The 23,858-nt window shown below is 39.4% G+C and overlaps 1 protein-coding gene across 3 annotated transcripts; it reads right to left on the minus strand.

The window, feature by feature from the left end:
• Positions 1-375: 375 nt before the first annotated feature.
• LOC114663030 (dynein axonemal light chain 4) lies at positions 376-23,858 on the minus strand. 3 transcript variants are annotated; one of them, XM_028816808.2, is made up of 5 exons: positions 23,716-23,843; positions 20,733-20,829; positions 20,294-20,376; positions 15,340-15,423; positions 376-2,263 (listed from the first exon to the last, which is right to left on the minus strand). In XM_028816808.2, exons 3-5 carry the CDS (start codon positions 20,363-20,365, stop codon positions 2,099-2,101), a joined length of 321 nt encoding a protein of 106 aa, XP_028672641.1. In that variant the 5' UTR covers positions 20,366-20,376; positions 20,733-20,829; positions 23,716-23,843; the 3' UTR covers positions 376-2,098. The 3 variants fall into 3 exon arrangements, with proteins under 3 accessions (XP_028672641.1, XP_028672640.1, XP_028672642.1); XM_028816807.2 differs by lacking the exon at positions 20,733-20,829 and having other exon boundaries at positions 23,716-23,858; XM_028816809.2 differs by lacking the exon at positions 20,733-20,829 and having other exon boundaries at positions 20,294-20,373; positions 23,716-23,851.

Genomic DNA, 23,858 nt, shown 5'->3' on the forward strand with positions numbered 1-23,858 from the left:
CATCTTCAAGTCTACACAAATTACCTATTGATGTGCTTGGTAATTTATCTTTTCCAAAACTGAAGAGATGGCTTTGTACTCTTCTGACATCTTGGTGGAGTGACCAATTCAATCATATCTAAGAAACTAGAGTTGATGCGGTCTATCCAATGCAATTTTCTGAATTAGTGCCCCAGATAACCCCAGGAACACGCCTAAAAACCAAGACACCAAGAACATTTTTTTGTTGGGCTGTGTAATATATAAATAAAGCATTTACTCTGCATCAGCAGATGACCGATATCCTGTACAGGGTTTGGTCCCACCATGTGCTCAGTGCTGCAAGAACTGGCAACCTGGAATTGGGAAAAATCCTGAAATATTAAAAAAAATAAATAAAGAGCACAATCAGTTTAATTGAAATATACACTATACATATATATTTATAAAAAAAGAAAATGAGCATTGTTGTTGTAATGGAGTGTGGCCACCGATAATGGAAGACACGACCACTGTGTGGGGTCATCATTCTGAATGTTTCATATGCATGCACAGAGCAGGAGTCCCTTTCACAATTCTCTAGCCTGGGTTTAGATCATACATTCTTACCCTATGAAATTTTCTAAAATCCTGCAGTTTAGAATTAGTTTCCTGTATGCCCCTCTTTGGCTGGGCATGAGTTCACAATTGTTGAAATCTCAGTGGGCACATCTCATGGTCTGCTGGCCACAGTCATCTGGAATTGCATGGGAGGTGATGCTGTGTTTCTGGGGGCAAATGTTGTGAGAATCTTGGCTAGTATTGTGTTCAACTCTACTTGGCATCACGCCCATTAAAATAAGGATGAGTACTTTGAGGATGTGCCAGTCATCACCACGTCAAAGATGCAGAGTCTGAGATTCATCACAATTTCAGGGATGTGGACTTTGAGGATATTCCAGTTATCCCCAAAGTTAAGGACTCTTGAGGGTGTGCCAGTCATCACCAGTTCAAAGATGTAGACTTTGCAGTGGGCCTTCCGTTATCAAATTAAAACTGCCCAGGAGGATTACCCCACTTAGAATCATCTCGTACCTTCTGCTTTCCATATGCACTGGAAGCAGGATAATCCCAGGGGCCATTCCTCTTGACCAAGGGGACAAATCTCATTTAGATAAGCAGATTTGATGAAATCTAACACAAAGGGTAGTTGATTTCTGAGGTTGCCTGCTCGAGGCGAGTCTGGCTATCAATTTATTACAGGTAAAGTGGGAAGAGCTGAAAACAGTTCATAAAAATGAACTGGCAAATTTGACCCGCAGTTTTCAAAAAGGAACATGGGGTAGTTTTGCAAATGTTCACATCCCTTCCTCACTTTCCCTTTTTTATTCAATACATTCTATGGGCTAACAATATCGATGCTGTTAATTTTACTGTTAACAAATAGTATGTCCAAAAAATTAAATACCATAAAACCACTGACAAAAAAGACAGAATGCATTAAAATTAAGGCAAATTGCTACAAAAAGGGTGATGCCTAGCTTGACAGCATTGGATCAATGGCCTACACCTTTCCAACAAACATGGTGTGCAACGAAGGACAAGAAAGAAAATATGTAGGTAGAAGGAATTTGTTTCTTGGAGAAAGAGCCAAACTGCACAGCCATCTTCTGACTTCATGAGGTAATCAGCCGCTTGGTTGTAGACGTCTGACAGTTAATAATTCAATAGTCGATAGGAGAAGGAAGACGGGGAGAGAGACAGAGAGAGCAGGTGATAGTGTGGCTCAAACAGAACAACATTCATCCCCTTGTTATCAAAAAGCCTGAAAATAATGAAGCTGAAAAGGGAAGTAGTTGATCATCTTTTCCTCCAGGGCAAAATCTTGAGCTTATGCTCATGTGCGTGATGTGCCCATTAATCATGCACACACACAAGTGTGTAACAAAGTGGTTCATGGCATAAGCTGACATATGATCCATCTCATTTAACATCTTTCTGGTGTAGAATCTCCCATCAGGTCAAGGGAAAGAAAAAGACAGAAAGCACCATTGCTGGTAATGAAGAGAAACAAAGGTTTGAGGGATAGTTTTGGGTAGGAAGTATGCACGAGTTCAGCAAAGGAGTCCAGTCTGGTTGTCTAGGAGCACTTCCACACGCAGACCGCCAAGCTCCCTCCAAAGAACATATACAACAAGTTCTTGACTTCGTGGGTAATTTCGAAACCAAAGCCCTCCCCGATGACTACATGCCATGAAGACCCAAACTTCTTGTCCATCGTCTCCTTGATCATCTTTGCAGCATTCTGGGGAGACACAAATGCCCACATGTAAATAAATCAAAGGAAATTCCCTGGAGTTGGTAGGTCAAAATTTATTGGACTCTGATTGTGACCCTTTGTATTCCAAACACTTTTCCTGTTCAGGGAAAAAGCAGTATTGACATAAATGCAAGTTAATCATATCCAATCAATATCTGGGGCATCAAACTGGATGAGTAGTCATTTTCTCAAATTAAATAAGGAGAAATCAGAAATCTTAGTGATTGGCGAAAATGGATATAATGAGGGTATTACAAATAAACTTGATCCGTTAGGCTTAAAAGTCAAGACAGAGGTAAAGAATTTAGGGGTAATTATTGACTCCGACCTAAATTTTAAATCACATATTAATCAGATTACTAGGACCGCATTTTTTCACTTAAGAAATATGGCAAAAGTTAGATTATTTTGCAAGATGCTGAAAAATTAGCCACACGTTTTTGTTTTCAGTTGACTAGATTACTGTAACGCACTCCTCTCAGGACAACCCAAAAAAGACATCAATCGGTTACGAGTGCAGAATGTAGCTGCCAGAATCTTAACTAGGAAAAGAAAATCCGAGCACATCACGTCAGTTTTGATGTCACTACACTGGTTACCTGTGTCATTTAGAATTGACTTTAAAATAGCGCTGATGGTTTACAAAGCCTTAAATAATCTCACTCCATTGTATATTTCGGAATGCCTGTCACCTTACACTCCAAATTGTAACCTTAGATCTTAAAACGGTTTCTGCTTATAATTTCAAAAGGTAAACTTTAAAGAAGAGGTGAGGCGGCCTTTTGCTGTTAAGCACCTAAAATCTAGAATAGCTTAGCAATAGAAATTCGCCAGGCTAATACGGTGGAGCACTTTAAAAAACTGCTAAAAACCCCATTACTTTAACATGGCTTTCTCATAGCTTCATTTTAGTGTAACCCTGATATTCTGTATATGAATTTAATTTTTTTTTTTTTCATGGATCCGAAATCCGTAATAACCCCTACTTTCGCTGCTGTTCTTTTTACGGTGTTCTGTGGTGGCGATCTGTGCCACCACCACCTGATCAGGGCACGATACAGTCCCTACATTGGTGGATTGAAGGCCAGAGGTCCACATGACCATCATCGTCTAATTCTTCCATGCGAAGCCTGAAAACCTTAAGGACTGATTGAGATTATTTATAGTAGGTAGAATGCTTAGTGGGGGCTGAGTGGTCTCGTGGCCTGGAGCCCCTGCAGATTTTGTTGTCTTTCTCCAGCCGTCTGTGGAGATTTTTTTTTGTTTTGTTTTTTTCTGTCCTCCCTGGCCATCAGACCATACTTTATTCATTGTTAATTAGTATTGCCTAATTTTATTATTACATTTTTTTCTTTCTTCATTTTGTAAGGCACTTTGAGCTACATCATTTGTATGAAAACGTGCTATAGAAATAAATGTTCTAGATAGGCAAGGAAGGTCTGCAAAAAACTTACAGTTAACAAAGGAGGATACAACCTTGTTAAGAGATCATGAGAGTTAATTATTCTATAATGCCTAATCATGAGCTATCACAGTATTCAGTGCATTCACGTGAGCTTTCAGTCAGACTATTCAAAGAAATGCTAGGTTGCTGTGGATTTGTTACATGCCCTGTATAATAAGAAATTAAAGATAAACAGTACATTTTTTTTGTGAAAACAAAGAGCAAACTAAATGTATTAAAGATGTATCACTTCGCTCTAAATGTAATTTGACTACAGAAATAGCATTTGTGACTAACCAGGTAATATTTGTATTGTACACAATTCAGTAAGGTGAAAGGTCAGTGAGACGCTACAACTCGTAGCCCTGAGTTCGTAGAGTATTCATATGCAAGTACCAACTTGGAAACTCATACTTTCAGTCTGCCCAACAGCATGTGAATGCAACATAAGACCCCACTACTCAAGGGGATTGCCCTCCAAGAGGAGAACTAGCTTTCTAACATTCTTTGTTTTTGCACAGATCATTTGAAAATATTTCTTAAAATAAATTAACACCTGTTAGAACTTGTGAACATTTTACTTTTGTGGAGCACAAGTGTAAGAGTTGAATTTGAACCCTGGTCCAATGTGCACCAAGCATGTGCCAGAGTCTCACATTCTTATGAGCTTATGCTTACAAGCCGATGCTGTTATTTTATTATTCACTATGATAAATGCATTTTATATTGTTATTTTTATATACCACTTAAGAAAATATGTTATATTTTAAGGTATAATCATTGTTCTATTGTAATGCTTAAGTACTAAGCTTCCTCAGAGCAGAATTGGCTCAGACACAGGAAGGAGAGGGTGACGGTGCGAAGAACCTTATCAGAATTGGCCAATATTAAGTGTGGTGTCCCACAGGTGTCAGTGCTAGGGCCGCTGCTATTTTTAGTATTACATATATACATATAATATATATACATATTATATGTATATGTATATATATTATATATTATATATATATATATATATATTATATATATATATATTATATATATATATATTATATATATATATTATATATATATATATATATATATATATATATATATATATATATATATATATATATATATATATATATATATATATATAAAAATAAATTATTTAGATAGGAACAGAGGTAACAAGCTGGTTAAGTTTGCTGATGATACCAAGATAGTTGGATTAGCAAATAATTTGGAATCCGTTATTCCATTACAAAAGGACTTGGATAGGATACAGGCATGGGGAGATTTGTGGCAGATGAAATTTAATGTCAGTAAATGTAAAGAATTACACATAGGAAGTAAAAAAGTTAGGTTTGAATACACAATGGGCAGCCGGAACATTGAGAGTACCTCTTAGGAGAAGGACTTAGGAGTCATAGTGAACTCTAAACTATCGACTTCCCGACAGTGTTAAGAAGCCATTAAGAAGCAAAACAGAATGTTAGGTTATATAGCTTGATGTGTGGAGTACAAGTCCAAGGAGGTTCTGCTCAACCTTTATAATGTATTGGTGAGGCATCGTCTGGAGTATTGTGTGCAGTTTTGGTCTCCAGGCTGCAACAAGGACATAGCAGTACTAGAAAAGCTACAGAAAAGAGCAAGTAGGCCTATTCCAGGGCTACAAGGGGATGAATTGTGAGGAATGATTAAAAGAGCTGAGCCTTTTCAGTTTAAGCAAAAGAAGCTGAAGAGGTGACATGACTGAAGTGTTTAAAATTATGAAGGGAATTAGTCCAGTGGATCGAGACTATGACTTTAAAATGAGTTCATCAAGAACAAAGGGACACAGTTGGAAACTTGTTAAGAGTAAATTTCGCACAAACATTAGGAAGTTTTTCTTTACACAAAGAATTATAGACACTTGGAATAAGCTACCAGGCAGTGTGGTAGACAGTAAGACTTTAGAGACTTGCAAAACTCGACTTGGTGTTTTTTTGGAAGAAATAAGTGGAGAGGACTGGCGGGCTTTGTTGGACTGAATGGTCTGTTCTCGTCTAGATTGTTCTAATTTTGAAGATTTTGTTGGTGTACCCAGCTGGATTAGAAATTAGATCATTGTTTGACAAAGCATGTGAATAACTGGATGAATGTGCAAAATCTCACACTAATAATCACTCACATTAATAATAATACATTTCTAAAAAGTCATGTACACCCTAAAGCTAAGAGGACTTCCACATCAACCTAACCTTAATTGAGGTTATTTAAAAGTATCAATGTTTGTCATGTCTCATTAGCAATTGGGTGTAACCAAAAATGTTAAATGTTTTCTGATTATGTAATGAATTCCTTTTTTGAGTAGTGATCAATGAATTACATAAATATAGTGTAGAGGACACTCTTTTCTTTGCAACACTTGCTAATAAAATATGCTGTTGCCTCTTGCAAGATTTAGATGAAAAATAATGATTGACGCTTGCACCTGCCTGTGTTTTATTGCTTAAACCGGGGCATTCCAGTATGGGGGGTGTCCGTTAAAACATTTTCTTCCACACTAGGCTCTGAAGGTTCCCTAATCTGTTTTGCTACAGTCTCTTTTATTAAATCATATTGAAATGGTTGGTTTTATACCACATAATGAACAATATTTGGTTTATAAACCCTTCATCAATTCTTACCAAATAGAGGCATTGAGAATGGCCTTCGTACCATTAAATGTCCATCATACCTCAAGACATGCATTGTCGACTGAGAGAGTGCAAAATAATCACAAGAATTATGGGGACTGGTTGAATATTGAGAACGCACCAGAAACTAACCATAGCCCTTTCATTTCCACCAGTGTGATGACCCAGAAGAGAGCCTGCAAGCCCACCTCTCACCCTCTGATAACACTACCACTTCCATCTTCTGAAACACACAACCCTGAAGATCTACTCCAGTGTTGTCAATTTGGACCAATGAGTGACAGAGGCACACTGCTGTGACTGAAGCACAAGTATTTTGATGATGATAATGATTATTCTTTTTTGTTCTCTTTCTTTCTTAACATCACCCAACAGCAATAAACAGGGTTTTGTCCATTTTGGAATCCCAACCATTTTTGCATTTCTGTCTCCTTTAATTATAATGGTTGTACGTACAGTGATCCCTCGCTATATCGCGCTTCGCCTTTCGCGGCTTCACTATCGCAGATTTTATATGTAAGCATATTTAAATATATATCGCGGATTTTTTGCTGGTTCGCGGATTTCTGCGGACAATGGGTCTTTTAATTTCTGGTACATGCTTCCTCAGTTGGTTTGCCCAGTTGATTTCATACAAGGGACGCTATTGGCAGATGGCTGAGAAGCTACCCAACTTACTTTTCTCTCTCTCTCTCTTGCGCTGACTTTCTCTGATCCTGATGTAGGGGGTGTGAGCAGGGGGGATGTTCGCACACCTAGACGATACGGACGTTCTTCTAAAAATGCTGAAAGATTATCTTCACGTTGCTACCTTCTGTGCAGCTGCTTCGTAAAGCGACATGCTGCACGGTGCTTCACATACTTAAAAGCTCGAAGGGCACGTATTGATTTTTGACTGTTTGTTTTTCTCTGTCTCTCTCTCTCCCTGCTCCTGACGGAGGGGGTGTGAGCTGCCGCCTTCAACAGCTTTGTACCGGCGATGCTTCGCATACTTAAAAGCCAAACAGCCCTATTGATTTGTTTGCTTTTCTCTCTCTCTTTCTGACAGTCTCTGCTCCTGACGCGCACTCGTTTGAAGAGGAAGATATGTTTGCATTCTTTTAATTGTGAGACGGAACTGTCATCTCTGTCTTGTCATGGAGCACAGTTTAAACTTTTGAAAAAGAGACAAATGTTTGTTTGCAGTGTTTGAATAACGTTCCTGTCTCTCTACAACCTCCTGTGTTTCTGCGCAAATCTGTGACCCAAGCATGACAATATAAAAATAACCATATAAACATATGGTTTCTACTTCGCGGATTTTCTTATTTCGCGGGTGGCTCTGGAACGCAACCCCCGCGAGGGAGGAGGGATTACTGTATCACAAATAGGCTAAGTACGAGGGTCATACCAAAATGAATGAGAAACCATTTTTTAAAAATTGAAAGTTTTGATGCTTGAAAACCCTAGTAGAATATCTTAATGTACACACCTTAATTTTTTTTCTGCAACACCACCATTTCTTTGGATACATTTTCCCCATTGCTTTCATAGTATGAAGAAAGCATATGGAAGAACGTCATTCCAGCCACCCAGAGGCACTGACATACAGCTTGCTGGATTGCCTCTGTTCGCTTGTAGTGTCAGCCTCATATACAATTCCAAAGAGATGGTAATTGTAGGATGCTAGTTTGAGAATCTACCAAGCGTTTAGTTTTTTAATATTCTCATTCTTTCGTCAATTATGCCTCAACACATATTCATTCCTCTTTCAGTTACTGAAGCCTCTTCTTGAAGTCATGGAAACCAACAGAATGAGCCAAGCATTTTTAAAAGTGGTCTTAAGTAATTCACATAATATCAAACTTAAATCTCTATGACAACACTACAATCAGCGGCACCATTTTCTCCATGTATCCTATAGTTTGTCAGTTATCTAAAGTGTACAATAGTTCTCGCTCCCGAGAATGGGATCCTTGTCTGTGGTTTCAAATGTAAAAACAGAATACAACAGAAAGTGCGACAATAGAAAGTGCTGTAGATTTAGCACCCTGGTTTCAAACCTTGCCCATGCCCTCCCTCTGTCTAAAGTGTGCTTCTTTTCCCATTTCTGTGTGCATTTTTCTCTGGGTTCTTGATTTTCTTTCTCTTACATCCCAAAGAGGAGTATGCTAAAATAATCAGCGATTCTAAATTTGCCCTTTGTGGGTTTGGGCATGAGGGCTGAATTCTGCCTTGTACCCAAACTGCTTGGAAAGGCTCTGCCCCCAACCCCCAACAATCTGAATATGGATTAAGTGGCTCTGATAAGTGCGTTTCCATGCAGGCTCAAAACTGGGATAAGATTAGCAACACTATTAGGGAAGATACACAATTTCTTAAAAACCTACATGTGCGAGTCCACTTATGGAGTTCTTTCTTGCCCAAACGCTCCAAAAAAAAAAAAAAATTTAACATCATTATTAGCTACCATGAATCCAAAAACAAGCATGGACCCCTTGTCCCTGGAGATTGTAATGCTCATCTTAGCAATGTACGTTCAGCTCATCAACACAAATATGGTGACTTCGGAATTACAGAGACTTGAAATAACCAGTCTCAGTATTTCAGAAATCGCCACTCCTAACTGAAATAATCAGGAGACGAAAAATGTGATCACCCGAGTACTCGCTTCACAGAGACTAACATAGTGTAACAGACCAGTGTACAGCACAAAATCCTTAAGAGTAACCCACGTAAGTGTTTACACGGCCAAATAGCCAGGTTACTACTTATGGAGAAATCTGTGTCTGTTAACCTTGTTTCTCAGAGTCTAATAACTTGGTTTCTCTAATCCGAATAAGGGTTTAGATGGCATTTTAGAAAACTAGGTCTCTTTAATAACCTGGTTATTCACATCACATGTAAATGCACTATCACACACGTGCAAGTAGGAGGCAGCTAAAGGGCCTCAGTAATTCTAATAAAACATCCAACCGGGGGCGGCAGAGTGCGCTGATGGTCTCAGTTCCCTAAAGACCTTTCCCGGGAAATCTTGCGAGGTTCTGGCGCCTCAGAAGACATCACTTCTGGTGCCGCCCCCTATTGCTGACATCACTTCCGAACCAGAAAACATCACTTCCGGTGTCGGGCCCTTTGCTGACGTCACTTCCTGTATGGGCCTTTAAAGCCTCCATTTTGGTCTATGATAATCAGTTCTGTTTTGGACTCTGTTCTATGCACATCGTGCTCCTAAAAACTCAACTTTTGCAGCGGGGAAAACAATATACGGGTGGCTACCCCAAATCTTTATGATGTCTTTGTCTAATTCTTATCACATCACCAAATGTTGTGTTATTTGTAAATGAAGCATTATTTACCGTTTATAGAGATAATAATTATTATTGTCGTTCGACTGTGGTCTCAGAATTTTTTGACTTTGTATATAGCAGTATGTCAGGAAGGGGAAGATGAACAGGAATTTAAGTCATAATAAAGCAATTCTTTCTGCAAAATGAAGAAAGTTAAATGAGATATGGCTCAAATTAAATTTACAATGATTTCCTTCCATTTGGGGTAGAAGGTTCTTGTTTTTCAGATAGTTACAAAGAAAGTTCCCTAACTAAAACCAATCCTAAAAATGCTGCAAGTCATCCCACTTCCTGCTGAGCCAATCACAAATTTTGATTATTGTAAGAGAGTTTATAAACACCCCATGTATTCACTGTGAGTTTTGAAATGCTTTGTTCCATCAAACTGTGAACTAGCCTTCTGCCGAAGCAATTACCCGATTAACCGGCCTCTGCACTTCTGTGTCATCCTTCATTTGCACCACTTTTAGGGGAGGGATGGTAATGTTTCAGAGGATGTACCCAGACCGCTGATCATACCATTAAGAAAGACAGCTTAAGCAAGTCGAGCATTGTTATAATTACCATTCGCTGTGGGTCAGAGCCAGAATCTTTATGTCTCAAGTCTATAACAAAGGAACAACAGTGCATGGTGCGTTACTGGAACTCAAAAACCCCTGCTAGGCACAGCATAGGATTATTATCCTTGGTGATATTTTAGATGGCTTGAGACTCCAAATGTTTCAAATTGTTGTTTTCATTTTTCATCTTCTTCATATTTCTTTTAGCCCCAACTCTAGTCTGTGTTTTTGTTTCTCAAATCCAATTTTATTTGTCACATAAAATTATACATATAGTGCAATATTTAGTGAAATATACCTCAAGACCTGATAAGTGTCTGTCTTTTTCACTCTCCTCTCATTCTCTTTTTAAGTTTTTCTCACTCTAATACAAAATCTGCTTCTGCTACCTAAACCTTTTTTACTTTCTCATATACAAAGTATAGGGAAAGTATTGGAATCGTCCAAAGATTTGATGTCGAGACTTTGATGAATCGACATTTTAGACCTCCCCAACTTTGTTGTATACATTGTATTGGGAAATATTGTAATCGTCCAAAAATTCCATTTTGAGATTTTGATGAATTTCTATGTCTTAGACTTCCTTGAGTCCGAAAATACCATTTTTGGAATTATGTCTGCGTGTCTGTCTGAGTGTGTGTGTGTGTAAACATGATAACTTGAGTACGCTTTCAGTTAGCTCAACCAAATTTTGCAAACAAGTATTAGGCACAAAACGTAGATTTCTATCAATGTTTGGGCTATTTCCGCTAACCGGAAGTGGTACCTTTTATTCATGCAGCTGCAGAGTCCAACTTATTCAACTTTACTTTTATAATAATTGTTCGATATATTCTTAATTTGATTGGATTTGTTGTTGATGGTTCTTTAATGTACATAATATTAAAATATAATCATTGTCTTGTGGTTTATTCTTCAAATTTCCATCCCCATGTCTGAGTATATGAGAAAGTCTAGGGGAGACCACTCCCGATTTTTTTGAAGGTGAACCCAATTAGGAAGGGCTTATTTCATTCTGCCACTAATTGCCATTCTACATCCACTCTTATTCTTACTACAACTTCCCCTTCCGTTACTCTTTGCTTAATGTAGACATTAACTTTTGCTTTACTTCTTTTGGCTTCTCATCAGTGGTTAACGTTATATGAAGTATAGGGAAACTTTTGGAATCCTCCAAAAATTCCTTTTTCAGAATTTGATTAATCTCGATGTTTAAGACCTCCCCGAATCTGAAAGTATTTTTGGAATTATGTCTGTGTGGGTGTGTTTGTGTGTGTGTATGTAAACACGATAACTTGAGTATAATTTCACTCAGGTCAACCAAATTTTGCATACAAGTATTAGGTACAAAATGTAGACTTCTTTCAACTTTTGGACTATTTCCGCTAACCGGAAGTGGTACTTTACCTTTTATTCATGCAGCTGCAGAGTCCGATTTATTCAACTTTACTTTTATAATAATTGTTCAATACATTATTAATTTGATTTGTTGTTGGTGCTTCTTAAATGTACATAATAAAAAAATATAATCACTGTCTTGCGGTTTACTCCTCAAATATCCATCCCCATATCTGAGTATACGAGAAAGTCTAGGGGAGACCACTTCCAATTTTTATGCAAAGCTGCCTGCAAGCCCTTGACCATTCAGTCAGCCTGGGAATGGGCTCTATTACTGTCTTTTCCTCTTAGTTGGGACCCGGTTTTTAAGAACATAACTTTTGCTTATAAAAATCCAAATTATCAATGTATATATTTCAGATTTCCGCATCACCTGTATTTCACCCTCATAAGTGTTTTGCTTTGGGCCTTTCTAATATTTTCTATTGATCTCCTGTAAACCCCAGGTTTATTTTTTACCATACACTATATGGCTATCTGACCATCACACCTATGTGAGAGCATGTTGGAAATCCCATTCCAAAACCATGAGCATCTCTTATATATATTTCTCTTCTGGTTTGTCCTGCTTCCACTTCAAAACCGGTCCCGCCCACACACAGCCGACACGGCATTTCTCGATTCCTATTCGTCGTCTTCCATGTCATGCACTATGCTGGCCTGCCGAGCGTAATACATCCAACAAATACCCGAGGTGCTGCCACAATGGTAAAGTAGCTTTACCAGCTTTGCGGGAGCCACCTGTGTCTTTACAACAGCCTCTTACACAGCAAATATCAGAAGCTAAAAATTATCGTGAACACATTCGGGAATACAACTCTTCTCTAGCGTTTGCTTCCATGAGTGCACAGATAACTCAACCTCCTGGCCATGGACCATACTGTTTTAAAATACACGGGCAAATTTATTACCAAATCTCTCCACTATACGCTAACACTTCTACCTCTCCAGGATATGGACAGTTGTATGTTTTTGACACAGCGCAAGCTGCTGAAGTACGCTTACAAAATAAAGCAAACTCTGCATGCAGCGAAAATGTATTTCTCCAGCTAGATTCCATGCTCAGAACCATCAACCCCTTCACTAAATCATACAAACACATGCATGAAATCACTCAGTCCATTCCAACAGCATCTGTACGAATGGTTTTCAAGGAAAACCCAAGGCAGGATTTATGACGATACAATGCCCCGACATGTCACACCGATGTTGCAGCGATTTTCGTCGGAGAACATGGTGAACCGCCTGCCGAAAGGGACATTTGCATCTATCCTATAAGCAACTCCTGTAAACAGATTTCCATACTCAATATGAATTGCGATCCTATGGTTTACCCACCTTTATTCCCTTATGGAGACATTGGCTGGCACAAAGATTTACAACATGTCCCCAATAAAAGAACAGCCAAGCAAATAAGGCTTACTCAATGCCAATTTTACGCGTACAGATTAGCAGTGAGGAATACATTTAGTATTTTGCACTCCAGCGACAAACTATTCCAACAGTATGTTGTAGATGCGTATGTTAAAACAGAGGGCACGTGTCTCAGCTATCTCAGATTACATCAACAAGATCTGCGCATGGAACTATCAGACGCACTGCAAGCAAACGCTGAAAATATCAAGGTATGTGTAGGCAAAATGATCATATTACTGACCACATTTCCAGGAAGTCCAAGATACATGCAACAAAACTATCAGGATGCCATGGCCATAGTACGTACATTCGGAAAGCCCGATTTATTTGTCATTTTCACATGTAATCCTGCTTGGCCGGAAATTCTACATGCACACTGCAACTTTCAAGAAGTATTTATTTCTTCTTGATTTCTGAATTCCTTTCTCGTCATTTTCCGTTCCTATTCTTACACCGCCGTATGCTACGGCGGGCGTCGGCTAGTTAATATGTAATTGGCTAGCCCTTACTGTTATAACAGCTACTACTTTTCTGGGAAGGCTTTCCACAAGATTCGGATGTGTGCCCGTGAGAATTTGTGTCCATTCATCCAAAAGAGCATCTGTGAAGTCATGTGCTGATGTTGGACGAGGATGCAATCCTTGAATGCAAGAATGCAATCAGCATTCCAAGTCATCCCAAAGATGTTCAAAAGGGTTAAATGTCAAGGCTCTCTACAGGCCACTTGAGTTTCGTTGACGTTTTTATGGTCATGTTTGATTTACCGTAATTTGATAACATAATAAGTGAGCATTGATGGGTATGTATTTCAGTAGTGTACGGACCTTGGGAAGTTCTGTAGCATGTTAAGTAAGTAAAGAGAAAATAAAACTAGGGGATGAAGTTGAGTGTTATCTGCAGCCTGTTGTCAGTAGAGGAGTGGGATTGTCCACCACTTTAGTAACACAGCATCAAAGACAAGAAGAGCTCCTTTAAATACCATTGTTTTTCTCAAATACTGTGTTTTGATAAATGGGACAATCTGGCCAATGTCAAGTATTATTGTTATTATTATTATTATGTACATTTAAGATACATACACACATTTCCAATCTTTCTGTTTTCCCTGCTTTTCTCTTTCTGTTTTATTACACATACAGAACTAAATGCTGTCAAGAATCGTACGATCAGTTACATATTGTAATGTGACAACATAATAGTTTCGAACCTCTTAATCATGTTGAGAGTAATGGGTGGGGGGCTAAACCTAACTTTATATTACCAGGTTTAAGGCAGAGTCCAGCCCTGAACATTGCACTTGAGCAATAACTCAAGCCTGTATCCTTGCAGGCAAAATGATGCGAATGTGCTCTGAAAGTATACAGTTGTTCTGTGTTCAGATGATTTTTACACCTAAAAGCTAAAAATTAGAAAATCTTGCATTTTAAACATGTAAATAAACTTCTCCAGTTTCAGGATGCTGGGTTCAAATCACAGATGGGAAATTGTCTGGCTAAAGAGATAGAGTGTACTCTCTCCTCGTCTTTGGGAGACTTATTTTTTTTGGAAAGTCCATTTCTTCTACCCACATCCCAAAGATGGACATGTCAGGTTAATGGAGACTCTGAATCAACCCAATGCATGTGTCCGAGAGCATGTTCTGGAATGGACGAGTGTAACATCCTGGGTTTGTTCCCTGCTGCTGAACTGAATTATGTGGTGTCACACACATGTGAATAGGAGGCAGCTAAAGGGCTTGAGTAATGGTAATACTACACTAGACCAGAGGGTGGCAGGGTGTACTGTCTGTCTTTCTCAGTTCCTTGCAGGTCAGTCCCGGGAAATCCCACCAACTTCCGGCACCAGAAATGACATCACTTCCAGTTCGGGCCCCGATAACGTCACTTCCTCTATGGGCCTTTAAAGCCGCCAGCTTACCTTCAGTCTGACAGTTCTGATTTGGACTCGATCTTGTGAACACCCTTGTTCTAATACTTAAAGTTTTGCAGCCGGGCTATAATATACGGGTGGCTGTCCCAAACCTTTATGATGCCTAGAGTGGTTGACTTATCACAGTGGATTTAAGAAATGTAACAGTTCAAATAAGTGTGTATGCTCTCAAGTGTTCATTTTGCGAACCTGACCCCCTACAATCCCATTTATGTCATATTTAGTATTACAATAACTATTGTGAATCACTTTAGTTGTACATGGTAACTAACTAACATAAAATAAATTAATCGAATGCCATACAGACAAAATGGAGGTTTACCTCATTGTTTGTGGCAAATTTTTCACAGGCGGTGACGCACAGTTCCATTGTTTCCACCCTCATTTCTTCTGGCATGTCTGTGTGCTGCAGAGGTTAAAACAATAAATAAATAAATAAATAAATAAATAAATAAATAAATAAATAAAACTATTTATATGCTCAGCACATGACTTCCCCACATAAAGCTTTACCTTTAACAATAAAATCTTACAGTCCATCAATCCATTTTCTAAACCCGCTTTATCCTAAGCCGAGTGTGCACCAAAAACACAATCATTCTCTCTGTAGTGCATCTGCTGCAGCAATTTTGCTCAAAACCAATAGGCTTCTAGCATCTAACAAAACTAATAACTGGGTTGAGATCCTTTCAAATTGAGTTATTTTCTTTTGAATTATCCTGTTCACGGAGACCTATTCTGAACCACAGATACAACACACTGGAAGTGGTCAAACTGCATTCGGGGAGGCCTAAAATGTGGAAACCTGTCCAAAAGTCAAAATTCTGAACCTGTCAGAAGACATTCCCTGTAAATACTAATACACGTGCACTATACCTTTCCAAGCTCTGGCTCACAGGGAGCTGGAGACATTTGCAACAGCAGAGGATGCAAGGCATGAAACAACTTAGCTTATTGCTGGGCAGGGTCCAATCACATTAACACAGGTCAGGTCAGGTTGGGGAGCATGCACTGCCACACCTACCACATGACGAAACAGCTCAGAACCCTGGGACCCAAGTGCTGCCACGCAGCTGGCGACGCCTCAGCACCACACCAGTCTGATCCTCAACAGGCCTGACCCCATTGGCTCTCCGACAGCTTTAACTCTTCCGGGGAAGGAGTTTGCCCAAGGGCTTTCCCCCATCCCCTTCATGATACAAGCAGCCTTCCACAGCTGCAGCAGAGGAGTCCTCTCTTTCTTCTCACAGTTGTGTGAAGTTTTTTCCCCGCTGGCTGGAGTGCCAATCCTAATACCAAACCCCATGATTTCCCTGCAAGTTGGAGGACTGCTTGCAAAGCCAGATGCAGTTTAACGTCATACCTAGGACGATAACATTGGGGCCGATATGAAATCACAGAGTTAACCCAACATGCAAGTCTTTGGAGAGGCTGGAGAAAAACCTGCACACCCTCACAGACAACAACCAGAGGTGTGACTGGAACCTAGGACAATGCTAACCACTATACCCAGTTTATATTTTATGTATCACTATAGAAGGAACTTGTGAATCATCAACAAATTGAGATAATGTTATGTGCGAGGAAGCCAACATTATTTAAAAACTGGGGTTTATTATATAGGTATGATAACAGAATTGAAAAAGGGACAAATTAAAACTTTGTGTGTCTCACTGGGCCTACCAACATAGGGAACGGTCTGTTAATACTTTGTGAGGTGTTAAGTCCACTCACCGACATGGTGAACACTTGCTAAATCCTCACCTCCAACTCGCTAGTCTTGTAACTGGAAGGGACTTAAAAAAAAATCCACCTAAAAATGTATCTTTTTTTTTTATAATATATATATATATATATATATATATATATATATATATATATATATATATATATAAATATGCCACATACCCAATGTAGATTGTAGGAAAAATTTTAATCTCACGTTATCATGTAGAACAAAGATAACAAAGTTTGTAACATGATGGGTGTCTATGGTGACTAAGTACTCACATGGACTCAGGAATTAATGAACCTGCAATTGTCAGGAAAGCAAACTTGCAGACCAAAATCTGACATCTTGATATTTTCTTCTAATTTTATCTTTGAAGAAGACACCATGGTAAATTCACTGAATTTTCAAAGTCTTAATATATTACTTGAATAGAGTCTAACATGACAGGCAGGAAAAATCAAACACTCATAACACAATGAAATATGACAAAATGACAATGAAATCCATTCACACGTCCATTTTGAAAAACTTTCTTGCAGATTCATGGCCATGGTGCTGGATGAAGGGCTTGAACGAACCCAGAATTGAGATTCACTTAATCATGGGCAACCATTTAGCTTCCAAAGAACCCAACACGTCTTTGATAAATGGGAGAAAAATCTGAACTTCCCAAGAAAAACTCTCCCAGACACAGAACATGCAGACTTCACACAGACAGTTACCTGGCTGGGATTAAAACCCACAGCTTTGAAGCAGTGAGGCAGCCACTGCACCAATAATATACCATCTCACAGAAATATGATTTTTTATTTCTATTTTACTCTGCCTGCAGTGTTATATATAAAAGCCGGTATATTATAGCAGCCCACCAAAGCACTGCCCCCATCCCCAAATCCAAAGCCTGTTTTCGCTTTGGCACAAACTCTAATGAATCTCATGACAGCTGAGCCTTGCATTTCACGGTTACTGTGCCATTTTTAAAACTGAAACCATTTTAAAATCTGATTACGCTGCAATTTAAAAAACAATGTCTACAGCGTGTACACTTTATGCCTCCCTAATTGGCGAATGGTTTTAGCATAACAAAATGTAACACTCTCAAACCTGCTAAATCCAATTCAGGGTCGAGGGAGAGCTGAAGCCTAAAAAAAGAACATTGGATGCCTCTAGCACATGACGTTTCTTACATAAAACTGCAAATTTTTTTAAATTTTCACCCCAGCACAACACTTTTCCTGTATAGACTATTTAACTGTAGATACCATCTCTCTCTCTTTCTCATATATATCTCCAACGTCCATCTGTCTCTATGTCTGCTGCTTTTCATGAGAGAACTACTTAATGGATTTAGATTGGGTTTTTGTCAATAATTGGCTTGAACGTTCCAGTCAATTTTGCGACTTCTCTCATCGCGCTAAGAATCATAGTTCTCTTGCAAGAGCAATATATTCATGCTAAACCGAGATAGAGGTTGCGGGAGGAGGGGAGGGGGAAGCGTGATGTCAGGAGTTGGGAGCCAGGTGGGGCCCTCCTCACTAACGTACCATCTTCCGTTCAAAACACTTTACCTTTGGCTATTTTTTGGAGCAGAACTTGCTTAGCTAGCGATACCTGTTTATTGACTTTTAAAGTCTGTCCTGTTTTACTACTATGCGGGCGGAGCCGCAAGGGATGGCTAGTCTCTATACTGTATATAATCTTCATTTGGATCTTGATCTTTGTTTGTCCGCGAATTAATTAGAAGAAGAAGCACTAGATGGCAGTAGAGAGACAGCTAAAACATAGGCATTGCATTAAGAATCTCCTCCAGGCTTATATTACTGAAGACTGTAGTACTCCAGTCACACCTCAAAACACAGACATTCAAACTAAACAAATTGTTGTGCTTTAAATTAACTAATCTTTATATATAATCTTCATTTGGATCTTGATCTTTGTTTGTCCATGAATTCATGTTCCCCTGACACTGCCTTGGTTGTTACTTTTGTTTACAAACACTGTCAATACCACTCTTTGTGTTTAGATCTGGCGTCAACTACCTTGAGTAGCAATCGTACCTTGGGTAGAAAAAATTAAAATGAAAAGAAACGAACTTGATGAGGAGAGAGAAGAAAGGTTGAGAACAGATCGTGAGAGGAAACAACAGTGTCGTGAAAACGAGACGGACTGTGAACGGAGAGAAGCAGAAATGCTCCTCTACCACCACATAATTACTATTCGGACAGTGATTGCGAGTAGGCCATTCATATCAAATCAATCTCCAAGGGTTTTGTTTTGTAATTTTGTTTCCCTTATAAAAAATCATAATGTTGTGCGACGAAGGGCCCAGTTCACGACTGGAAGCCGCGTTTAAACAGGGAGCCCTTCACAGACAACTTTAACACGCGCAACGTAGTTGGGCGCACATGGCTAGTATATATATAAAATCCAACATCTATCTGTAGATCTTTCTGCCTTTCAATAGAGAACTACTTAACAGAATTAGATCTGGTTTTTTTCTATAATTTGCTTGAACATTCCAGTTGATTTTGAGACTTCTCTCATCGCACTAAGTATCATAGTTTACTTGCGGTACCGATTTATTTGTCGGAATCCAAAAAACATGCAGCAGGCCGAGGGGAGGAGGCAGGGCCCTCCTCACTCACGTGCCGGCCTCGGTGTGTACCTTACATTCACTTAGCAAGAGAATGAGAGAACTACTTAACAGATTTAAATCGGGATTTTTTCTATAATTTGCTTGAACATTCCACTTCATTTTGCGACTTCTTTCATCGCACTAAGTATCATAGTTTGCTTGTGGTACCGATTTATTTATGCCAATCCGAGAGAGACTCAACAGGCCGAGTGGAGATAGGGCGGGGCACTCCTCACTCCAGCCTCTGGGTGCGTCTTACATCTTCTTAGCTAGCGAATAAGAGAACTACTTAAGGGATTTAGATTGGGTATTTCTCTAGAATTTGCTTGAACATTCCAGTTGATTTTGCGACTTCTGTCATCACGCTAAGAATCATAGTTTGCTTGCTTGAGTGATATATTCGCGTAAAATTCGAGACAAAGGCTGTGGCACGAGGGGAGGGAGAAGCGTGACGTCAGGAGTGGGGAGGCAGTCTGCCTCTGCGTTTTGGAGCATAACTTGCCTCCGCTGAGCTAGCGATACCTTTTTGTTTATTGATTTTTAAAGTTTGTCCTGTTTCACTACTACACAGGCCTATACAGAGGTACAGAATCTACTGGGGTGATGTTGGTCAAAATTAGTAAGATTCCTAGCTCTTTGTAATGTTAAAGAATGGGCCAGGTTTCATTCCAACCGAGTGATTAAATTTTCATTTACTGCCTTCATGGACTTCCAAACCAATGCACAGAAATTGGTCAAATTGACCTCAGAGTTACCGTATCTAAAATAATGTCTACATTCTGGGCCTTATACAATACTTTCCCACATTTTGATGTCCAGCAGTAAACTGTTCACTCTACTGTGCAACTGAGAAACACAATCCAAAGTGGGTCAACAAGCCCTCCTTTGTCCAGTGGCGAGACCACTTACCCGGATGAGAGGGAAGCTGTGCACTCTCTTGTAATCCGCCTCTTCTTTTTTTGGTTCTGTCGGCTCGGCCATCCTACAGACTACTGAAATAAGCACATGAACTCGTGATTTTTATCAGACAAAAAAAAAAAAAAAAAAAACGCCAACACCTCTACCTCCCCAAATACACATGCACAGAAAATGTAACAGATCTTCTAAAAATATGTTAAAGGTGCGTTCACAGCAATGACTCAAATAAATGTAGCAGTACGTGAAAAAAATTAATCCAGCCAAGGCATACAGCGACAAGACACATGCAAGCTTCAACTTTACTTTCACCTTGATGTGGGCATGCAACTTGTGACTGCAGTATAGACCATGTGAAGGGCTGGCACGCCGGGATACATCCAGTGCTGCCAGGTTATAGTCTTATACCTTACAACTATGAATTTGGGCTCACCAAGTCTAAGAATGTTATATTAGAGGACTCTCCCAATGGATGTGCAATCCATCCAGGGTTGGCTCCACCTCACTGCATCCTTGGATTGGGTTACGTACTGTAGGTTTAAGAACATTATGTTATGTTAAAATATAGTCTGCACCCTGTGATGGACTGGAGCCCAGTTCTGGGTTGGCTGCCATCTTGTGCCCTAAAGTGTACCAGCTCCATGTGACGCAGGACTCTATAAGTCATTTAGAAAATGGGTGGGTGAATTATAACACATATTGTCATGTTGCAAGATTAGCATTAAAAACTTTTTTATTTACTTTTTTTTTTACATTTTAAGAATCAAATTTACTCCGAAACATTATCGGGATACACGGTCTAAAACATGCAGTGACGGAGGAGCAAGTGACATGGTAACAGAATGACTACACAAGGTGGTGTGACTGGATTATTTTTCTCACGACACGCTGAAGTCAGATCTTTTGGGGGCCAAAAAAATATACCAAATAATTTTCCCAATGGGGCTGCACAGTGGCGCTGCTGCCACGCAGTAAGGAGACCAGAGGTTCACCTCCCAGGTCCTCCCTGCGTGGAGTTTGCATGTTCTCCCCGTGTCTGTGTGGGTTTCCTCCTGGTACTCCAGTTTCCTCCCACATTCCAAAGACATGCAGGTTAGGTGCATTGGCGATTCTAAATTGTCCCTAGTGTGTGCTTGGTGTGTGTGTGTGTGTGTGCCCTGCGGTGGGCTGGCAATCTGCCCGGGGATTTGTTTCCTGTCTTGCGCCCTGTGTTGGCTGGGATTGGCTCCAGCAGACCCCCGTGACCCTGTAGTTAGGATATAGCGGGTTGGATAATGGATGGATGGATTTTCCCCAATGTCTTTATTTCAAGCCCACTCAGCAGCACCCTACGTAGGGTACAAGTCAGTATGCCACCGACATAGCCGAACTGAGCCAATTAAAAGAAGGTGTGACTACGCCTCTGCCATACTGTCTCTTTCTCCAGGGTGTGAACCATGAGACAGTAACACTAGCCACCCCAACAGTGGGCCTAGCCTATAGATGGCTAGTGATCCAAATAACTACCTGGTATTAAATTCTTACCTGATTGCAAGGCAACTTTTCATAAAGCGTCATGTGAAAGGCACTGGATAAAATGAAGACTGAGTGATCCCGCAGTTGGATTGGTAACTTAACCTCATCGCTCTTTTGATCCCTGATGTGTAAATTCTGCCAGGAATACAGTATGTGAAATATCCTCCTATATCCTGTATGCCAATGGTGGCTTTCTTGATTCTATTATTTAGATTTAAATTTGCAGTTCAATTGACAGCCACCAATGCTAAATGATGCAACATACTACCAACCCACCCCCAAAAATTAACAAAAAAAGTGTCTTTAATTTTTCAAAATTCAAAAACAAAAAGCAAAAGTAGGCACAATAGCAGTAATGTAGGCAAAATTGACTGTATGCTCAGTACAGAAAGCAGAATACCTTCCGCACAAAGCTGATTCACGCACCAGGCTCTAGGAGGCGCTAGCACGGGCTTAATTTTAACAATAGATACAGCAAGATGTCTTTTGCTCAGGCCATTTTTTTCTATGCTACATTAATGAGCTGAATTCAATTCTATTTTATTTAATGCTACGTATCTGGCCATTTTATCTTAAATGTATTATGTGCACATTCTGTGCTAGAAAACTGCAATTATTTAATTGAGATCAATTAAGTGTCTAATCATCTATGTAAAAAGTATATTTTTTCTTCATTAAAGATATTAGATATATTCCCTTACAAATAAAATTACATATATAACGAACAGCTAATTAATAAGGCTAGTTTAATTATACTAAGTTGATATGCCATTCAGTGGTTTAAATAATAGACAAATTTTTGCTTTCTTTTAAATAATATGAAATTTGGAATTTGAATATTTTCTTGTTTAACACGTTGTTGGTCAGACACACAAGTCCACCTGTCCAGAACCTAGGGCTCACCGTGCACAAATATTTTGCACAGTATAACGTGTTCTGTTTCATACTGCTGGGGTATTCAAGTGGCCCTGAAAAAAAAGCTATTGTGCCCTAGGAAATCCAAGTACAGTATGGGGACGTCCGCTTAGTTCATTATGTCAGCTGTTTAGAAAGTAACAGAACTCCCGTAAAAACTGACATCGGCCCATCAGTTTGGTTCACTTTTGGTATTGGAGAATTGATCAAAAGTTGGGATAAGAGAATGCATAACATTTGCAGCAGAGAAAGAAAACGAACAGCCCATACAGGACTTGGCTATGGAAAAGATGGTAATGGGAAAGTTTGTCTTTAATGAACCGCATGGAACGCACCATAACACTTCCTCGCAAGGAGTCCCAATGCAAGTCATGAAATTTCTATCACTTCCACTGCATTGCAATAACCCGAACGCACTAAATGATCATCTGCGAAATAAGCGAAACGAATCTAGGTCTGATTTATCCAGCAGATCATTTACCACCCTCTCCTAATCTTATTCCGGTTAGATATCATCAGCAATACCTGTGACAAGCTTTGCTAGTTACCACCCTTTCGTGAAGTGTCAGTATTGAACGTTTAGCTTCAAACATTGGCGTATGTGTTTGCCGGAAAAGGAATAAATGTTCATTTAAAGTTCACACATCTTTGAGAGTGCAGACTTGTACAGTGCGTTAAATTCCAAAAATACCCCTGCGAGCGATTCCACCTTTCTTGCCCCAAATCAAACCAAACAATGGTGGACCAAAATACTAGAAACTTTTTCAAACTCCCGATATTTCTAAATTACTTTCCTGCAAACGAGTCGCTCACAATCAATAATGGGAATAAAAACAACATCTGGATTAACTCTTAACATTTTTTGTTGCTCTTTCTTCAGAAACAAACCTCGACATTATTGAAAAGTCGCTTCAAAACAATGCACACTGCTAAGAAATAAAATAACTTCGAAACATAAATAAAGCATAACTGGCCGTTTTACATACCTGAATATTATTTCTAAAAGTATACGTTATGACTGATCCACACCAGTGACCCTCACCAAACGAAGTTTACAGCCAAAATCTTTTCAGGGTTCTTGCGGTTCCTCGTTGTCAGGGAGACGTACCAACCTTAGCAACCACGAGCG

Source organism: Erpetoichthys calabaricus, chromosome 12, assembly GCF_900747795.2.
Source record: "Erpetoichthys calabaricus chromosome 12, fErpCal1.3, whole genome shotgun sequence".
NCBI lineage: Eukaryota > Metazoa > Chordata > Cladistia > Polypteriformes > Polypteridae > Erpetoichthys > Erpetoichthys calabaricus.

What these genes read in the sequence shown, in the direction of transcription:
- LOC114663030 (XM_028816807.2), bottom strand. Translation starts at nt 20,365, where the DNA reads ATGGCCGAGCCGACAGAACCAAAAAAAGAAGAGGCGGATTACAAGAGA. An exon ending in ACAGCTTCCCTCTCATCCGG is followed by an intron (nt 15,424 to 20,293) that starts GTAAGTGGTCTC and finishes TAACCTCTGCAG; the next exon opens with CACACAGACATGCCAGAAGA. An exon ending in AATTTGCCACAAACAATGAG is followed by an intron (nt 2,264 to 15,339) that starts GTAAACCTCCAT and finishes GTGTCTCCCCAG; the next exon opens with AATGCTGCAAAGATGATCAA.